The sequence below is a fragment of the Argentina silus genome, assembly GCF_951799395.1.
Source record: "Argentina silus genome assembly, chromosome: 7".
Taxonomy (NCBI): Eukaryota; Metazoa; Chordata; class Actinopteri; order Argentiniformes; family Argentinidae; genus Argentina; species Argentina silus.
Window position 1 is genome coordinate 13,184,391 of NC_139661.1, and position 7,500 is coordinate 13,191,890.

Consider the following 7,500-nt stretch of genomic DNA (forward strand, 5'->3'; position numbering starts at 1 on the left):
ACACCATCCATCTGAAATCCTTAGAATAGTAGAATATAAAAGATCCCCCTCTCTCCACCTCTGCTTCCTCCTCCTCTCCACCTCCTCCTCCCAACTTGTCTTCCACCCCCTCTCTCTCTCTCTCTCTCTCTCTCCTTTATTCAGTTGCGGCTGGTTATTGTTATTATTATTATTTTAACAATGTGCAGTGAGACAAATAGACTGATACACCAGTCTGATACACCAGTCTGATATCTATCTATCTATCTGTCTATCTATCTATCTATCTATCCCTCTCTCTCTCTCTCTCTCTCTCTCTCTCTCTCTCTCCATTTCCCTTACTTGATAGACCAGACTGACTCTCCAGCCTGTAAAAGGCTATCTCTCTTTATATCTGTCCATCACTCTCCTCTCTTCTGCTCTCTTCTGTCCATCACCGTCCTCCTCTCCCATGACAGCCTCTCTCTGACAGCTGTGTGACACCACAGGATAGTGATGGTCCCTGACATGACAGGCTGTGAGATTTTTAGTTTATGTTATTTAACCTTTATTTATACAGGGGAAAACACACTGAGGCCAATGCCTCTTTTGCAGGTGCACCCTGTCCACAATAGCGGTACAATTACAAAACAACACATACAAAAATACAACACAGTAAAATATAGAAATCAATACATCACATAACCACAATATTTGTAAAAAACAATTATAGGGGCGCTCAGTGGCGTAGCACACTAAGGCGCATACCATATCATCGCAAGGTCCCTGGTTCAATTCCGGCCATCGACATATCCTGCATGTCATCCCTCCTCTCTCTCACCCATCCTTCCTGTCAATCTCTACTGTCTCTATCCCAATAAAGCAGAAATGCCCTAAAATATATATTTTTTAAAAAGAAAAAAAATTATGTTATATCAAGAGTAACAAAGCAGTGAGGTGCACCACAACTAAAAGCGTGATGTACTCTTCCTCCAGGCCTACTGTTAGGTCTGCACTGTAAACAGACACACGGCGACACCTAGTGGCCAGGACATGTTACTGCATGCCGCTTCTCTCCTGGTAGATGCAGCAGCATCTCCTGTAGAGTGTGTGATATCTCACGGTGTTGTCTCTGTTCTCAGGGTCCAACGCCTCCAAGTCCATCTATCTCCCAGCCTCCAGCAGGACCGGCCTGACCAGGGTGAGTCAAGGGAACCAGGCAGGGGAGGCTGCTGGAGGTAGAAATCGGAGGACGGGCACATTGTAATGCATTGTAATGCATTACAATGAGCCCGTCCTCCAATTTCTACCTTCACCAGCCTCCCCTGGTACACTGTAGTTATTCACCAAGTTGACAGGTGGTTGGCTGATACAGCAGGTGTGTGTTGGCTGATACAGCAGGTGTGTGTTGTGTTGTATTTGTAGCTCCAGTCTGCTGAGTTTACCTCCTCTGACAACGACAAAGCAGGGCCAGGTAGGAGCCTGTTCAATATCACTGCTTTTACTGCTGATTATCTACCAGCTGTAGTGTCCTGTGATCTGATTGGACAGCTGCAGTAAACTTGTGATCTGATTGTAGTATACTGTGATCTGATTGGACAGCTGTAGTGTCCTGTGATCTGATTGGACAGCTGCAGTAAACTTGTTATCTGATTGTAGTATACTGTGATCTGATTGGACAGCTGTAGTGTCCTGTGATCTGATTGGACAGCTGTCATGTACATTGTTGAACACATTCTAACGCAGCCTTTCTCTGTCTGTCTCCTTCACAGGTCTGCAGGTACAGTAGAAACGCTACCCTGCTTATTTTTTGTATTTCTCTTTAAAATATTTATCTTTTATTTTCATTGATATCCATTTACTTTCTACATGAATCCTGTATTCATGGTCATCAGAAGATGCAGTGTGATGTTCTAACAGTGGTGTTCCATGCCCCTGGGGGTCTGGTGTTGTCTGCTCTCTCCCCAGAACGGGGACTCCCAGAGGGTGAGGATGGACCGAGGCATCTCCCTGCCCAGCATGCTGGAACTGAAGGTAACACACTGGCTGCTGCTGGACACCCATCTCTGGTGGATCAATTGACTGATTGGTTGGTTGGTTGGTTGGTTGGTTGGTTGATTGATTGATTGATTGATTAATTGATAGAACAGAATGCTAAGGTACGCCTCTGGCTTTCCCCAATCTCAGTGTAATATCTCTCTGTTGTTCTAACCAGATATACCCATATTAGATCCCCAGTATAATATCTGACAGGGGAGGCTTGTGGAGGTAGAAATATATATATATATATATATATATATATATATATATATATATATATATATATATATATATATATATATATTTATATAATATATAATATATAATATATATTTCTCCAGATCTACCCGTACGAGATGTTGATCGTGACCCACAGAGGCAGGACTAAACTCCCCCCAGGAGTGGACAGGACCAGGCTGGAGGTAGGAGCCATTAGAATGTTGCTCTTATCCTATGACAGGACTAGGCCTCCTGACCCTTAACCTTTGACTCTCCTGTGCATCAGTTGTTCTTGTAGAATCAATCCAGATGTAACTCTTTCTCTCTCTGCCCTGTACACAGTTACAGTCATTTACATTTTGACATTGAAGTAATTTAGCAGACGCTTTTCTCCAAAGTGACTTACAATAAGTACATTTGTCTGCGTAAGTGAATCAACTATACATCAGTCATCGCCAATAAAACCTAAAAAGTGCCATCGGCAGTCACAGTGCTTTTTTTTTTTCAAGTTGTGGTAATGTAGGGTGTTAGGGGGTGAAGAGGTCTGAGGAGGAGAGGAGAGGGGGTGGATAGAGGGTGTAGGGTGTTAGGGGGTGGAGAGGTCTGAGGAGGAGAGGAGAGGGGGTGGATAGAGGGTGTAGGGTGTTAGGGGGTGGAGAGGTCTGAGGAGGAGAGGAGAGGGGGTGGATAGAGGGTGTAGGGTGTAGTCACAGACAGTCACAGTTACAGCCTTCTTGGACTAGGAAGCATTTTCTACAGAGATTCTCCTTTGACCATATTTAGAACATTTAGAACATTGTAGAATGTTCCAGAAGGTCTGACATGTGACCTGTTCTTTCCCCTTGCAGAGGCACCTGTCCCCTGAGGAGTTCTATAGCCTGTTTGGGATGCCCATCGAAGAGTTCCACCATCTCTCTCTCTGGAAGAGGAACAACCTTAAGAAGAGGGTGGCACTGTTCTAACGCTCGCTACAACCCTGACAACGCTCACTACTGACCCTGACGACGCTCACTACTGACCCTGACGACGCTCACTACTGACCCTGACAACGCTCACTACTGACCTTGACGACGCTCACAACTGACCCTCACGACACTCTCTAACGACCCTGACGACGTTACAGACCCTGCACCCCACTGACCAGGAGACAATGTTCACTACAGACCCCGCACCAACACAGACTATAAACTCAAACACAACCTAAGAAGAAAGGACAAAGGAATTGTAGTCGGGCATATCTGCAGCCCTGCAGGGTCCTTCAGACTTCCCTTCCTTAGGTCAAGTCCATAACAGTCTTTAGAGTCACAGCCTCTACTCGCTCACAGCCTCTACGCACTCACAGCCTCTATGCGCTGACAGCCTCTACGTGCTGACAGCCTCTAGTCGCAGCTGCAGAGTAGGAGCACTAACAAACCGACAGGAGCCTGGACCAAGCAAAGAGTTCTGGAGGACCTGGCGTTTGGTTCCTAGAGGCACAGGCTCACCATTAGACGAACAACATAATATTCCAATACTGACCACTGATGCACCTACAGAATGCTATCTTAGCTAGATAGTGCTAATGACAGTAAACTGATGATGTCCGATATTAGCCACTCTCCTAAGTCGCTAGAGTAGAACACTGCCACAGGGAAGCCATAGAGAAGACCACGTCAACCACCAAAATACCTTCAACCGGTAGAAGGATTCAGTTTAGAGATTTAGAAGCGCTAGACGGATGTTTTTAATCCCAATTCACTCAGCTAGATATTCAAGTTGCACTATGGTGATTCCTTATCATCATCTTTCTATCGATTACTCATGAGATAAATAGTTTAATGCATCAAAGAACAATTCAAAGTGTTTATCAATCATTCATGGACACTGCCTCCAGACAACTGTTTTTCTGTATGATTCTTCCTCATGAAATTAATAGTTTGATGCATAAAAGAACAATTGAAAGTGTATAGCCTATCAATCATCCCATAGAGATTTATTATAGACAAATGTTCTAAAGACAACTAAACTTCAGGTGTAGGTTTTGATAACATCATCAACATAACAATAGCATCATCATGTCTGCATGTTTACCCTACCTAAATACACACAAATTCTAAAATCATCCATGACCAATTTGCCTGACGCGGTACACCGTCTTGCCCACCCTAGACACCATGTCCCCGCGCTCCTACAGTGTGACTGGTATGTCTTGATGAAGTGCAGTTTTCCTGTTTTAAAGGAGATTATATGAAAGCGTATTCCTGAAGGCTAAGTTAGCTTCCAACGCTAGTGGAGCCCTAGCCTGAACAGCACTGCCCACTGCCCTGTTTTTACGTAACGTAACGTAGACCGACTTTCTACACCACTCACCCCCCCCCCCCCCCCCCACACACACACACACACAAACCCCTGGGGGACTTTGGAGTGTAACAGAATAATTCCTGAGGGGGGGGGGGTTAGACTTTTAGCATCGGCTAGTGTTGCTTTTGTGACCAAATGATGTGCAGCTATTTTTTTCTACCTAGAAAGTGGCATGTTATTTAGAAGAAGAACAAATAATAATCAATAAACAGCATCAATACCTGAATGTAGAGTAAATGAACACTTTCACTATCAGAGGAGAAGAAGAGAAGAGAAGAAGAGACGGTGAGAAAAGGGGGATGCTCTACGGCCAGAGGGAGGCCAGGAACATAGGACTGCCCATCACCTCTGATTGGACAACAGAGACAACAGAACAAGACACGATTGGCTGCGGTACGATTCCTTCCTCCTGTGCTGGCTCCATCCCCCGGCCCACACTGATGATGTCACAGCACTAGAACGACGCACCTGTCCACCTGTGACTGCTTGGTTCAGGGCTCAGCTGTGGCTCTGTCTCTGGTCCTATCAGAGAGGCCGGCTCTGTCTCTGGTCCTATCAGAGAGGCTGGCTCTCTGGTCCTATCAGAGATGCCGGCCGATAAGGATCACATCAACGAGCCCTTGAGGAGTTACAGTCGAGCAGGGAGATGATGTCACTCTGTCACACAGCTCCTAGACTGTCCTCGGAGGCTCCAGTATCTACAATCATAATCATAGTTCTCTGCACCACTGGGACGCCTGAAGACGCTCCCCTACAGACAATCTGACCCTTTCCACAGCACAGAGCCGAGCCAGGCCGCACTGAACTGGGCTGAGCTGGGCTGGCCTGGTTACGCATCCGACACGGCTGCTGTAACAGTGCTGGAAAGGACCTGGGGAGGCTGGTGGAGGGAGGTTGTAATGCATGGAACGGAATGAGGAACGGTATCAAACATACGTGCATTACAATGAGCCCGCCCTCTGATGTCTACCTCCAACCAGCCTCCACCGGTGTGAAGATCATATCTGAGCCAGCACAGTGTGGTTTGGGTCGGCCCTGCGGTGTGTGAAGCCACTCGATGTTCACAAGTTCATAAAGGTGATGCTTTCTGTGCTATATCTCACTGTATCAAACACTCCTGCTGCCTGTCAGGTATCAAACACTGCTGCATCCAAGGCATTACCACTGTCCCTGCTGTCACACACACAATGCTGCCTCTAAGGCTTTCCCACTGCTGCATCAACCATCACAGCTTCTCCTCATGCTTTGTAAATGTAAAAGTGTGCTGGAAAATAATTACATGAAACGATATTGAGTTTATTTCTGAGTGATTGGTCTGAATGGTCTGTAGTCTTCTAGATTTATTATTCTACTACTTTTTCTTTTTTTTAATCTGTAAAGTCATTAAAATACTGAGAGTTTGTTATTTTGATTGATCACGTAGTTAGATTAACCTGAGTTGATATGACTAATATATTCTGACAATAAGATTGTTTTGTGTATTTTTTTCCTTTTGTATTTGTGTTTTTCTGTTTTGATTGCGTTTCTACAGTGATACGGTGGGTTGAGCTCAGCTGTTGTACATTATATGGTGTGTTATGATGAAACTCAAGAGTGTAAAACACGATAATAAATTAGCAATGAAGGCATATTTTCACATTTGAATGAAAGTTCAAGAAGACTGATATGTGACGATGGATGATGATTCTAATAAATGATGTTTTTTGGTTTGAGGATCATGTTTCTTCTGTCTGTGTTTACTGCATTTACTGCAAATGTAAGCAACTTATTTCTGTCGGAGAAAGAGAAAGCGCTCACAACCAATAACATCCTTGTGTGTGTGTGTGTGTGTGTGTGTGTGTGTGTGTGTGTGTGTGTGTGTGTGTGTGTGTGTGTGTGTGTGTGTGTGTGTGTGTGTGTGTGTGTGTGTGTGTGTGTGTGTGTGTGTGTGTGTGTGTGTGTGTGTGTGTGTGTGTGTGTCCGCCCCTAGTGGTTGCATTGACTTCTGAGAGAGAGAGAGAGCGAAAGGGGAGTGACTTTCGTTGATCGCTTCATTGTATGATCCTGGTTGTAACGGAGCGTGTTGACAGAGTTGTTACCGGACTCATCACCTCATCCCGAGCCCGTTTACCGTCGGAGAGAAGACCAGCGGGCCATACTGGACAGCGCTATGACATCCGGACAAGACAGATACAACTTATCAGGGAAGCTTTAAGCATCGTCAGAAATGGACAAACAAAAAGGTATCTTATCTGTCTTTCTATCTATCTATCTATCGATAAATTACTCTCCGTGGCTGTTAAGGACTTCAGGGGGCTGCAATCAGCAGTTTTCACGTTCAATCATGTAGGATTGACAAAATATGCGATTTTATGTTTCACCAAGTTAGCATACGGCCATCTGTTGCTCCAACTTGCATCGATAACATCAAATACTTGTGTGTGGCTTGGACCTAACCCGTTTTGCGATCTCTCCCAAGTGTTTTCAGTGGGGCCCGCAAGGCTGGATTGAATGTAGCAGATAGAAAGGTGCTAAATAGAGTGGACTGATGTATTCTAATCAATCTCTCTCTCTCTCCCCCTCTCCCCTCCTCCCCTCCTTCTCTCTCTCTTCAATGAATGCAGTATGCAGTGCCTGTCCTAAGTGTAATTGTTAAATTGTTAAATGTATTTAATTGATCACTCAATTAGGCTAATTAGTTGGACTTTCTTAATCATGACATGATCTGATGATGTCTGTCATGTTGTGTTGACTGTATGGTGTTATTAGCTGATGTGAAGGTTTAAGTTGTTTCACAATGTTTCCCTCTCTCTCTCTCTCTCTCTTCCCCCCCCCCCCCCCCCCCCCTCAGTGGTCTTGTTTTTAGAGGCCTTTATCATTCTAATGGAATGTATGTAATAGCAGAAGAAAAAGCAATCGGAAATACCCTCCTCTCTCCCCTCTCTCTCCCCCCCCCCCCCCCCG

At 45.0% G+C, this 7,500-nt stretch overlaps 2 protein-coding genes across 2 annotated transcripts in view; both read left to right on the forward strand.

Moving 5' to 3' along the window:
• The window catches only part of LOC310807442 (dematin-like), a 24,767-nt gene extending 18,495 nt beyond the window's left edge, over window positions 1-6,272 (forward strand). The window contains exons 12-17 of the mRNA XM_083673942.1: window positions 1,101-1,159; window positions 1,384-1,432; window positions 1,731-1,738; window positions 1,879-1,992; window positions 2,340-2,420; window positions 3,066-6,272. Coding sequence (XP_083530068.1) covers window positions 1,101-1,159; window positions 1,384-1,432; window positions 1,731-1,738; window positions 1,879-1,992; window positions 2,340-2,420; window positions 3,066-3,179 — 425 coding nt within the window. The 3' untranslated portion in view covers window positions 3,180-6,272. The remainder of the gene's footprint in view (window positions 1-1,100; window positions 1,160-1,383; window positions 1,433-1,730; window positions 1,739-1,878; window positions 1,993-2,339; window positions 2,421-3,065) is intronic.
• Window positions 6,273-6,572: 300 nt separating this feature from the next.
• Window positions 6,573-7,500, forward strand: part of LOC310807119 (actin filament-associated protein 1-like 2) — a 24,166-nt gene continuing 23,238 nt past the window's right edge. Inside the window, exon 1 of the mRNA XM_083673430.1 lies at window positions 6,573-6,779. Coding sequence (XP_083529556.1) covers window positions 6,764-6,779 — 16 coding nt within the window. The 5' untranslated portion in view covers window positions 6,573-6,763. The remainder of the gene's footprint in view (window positions 6,780-7,500) is intronic.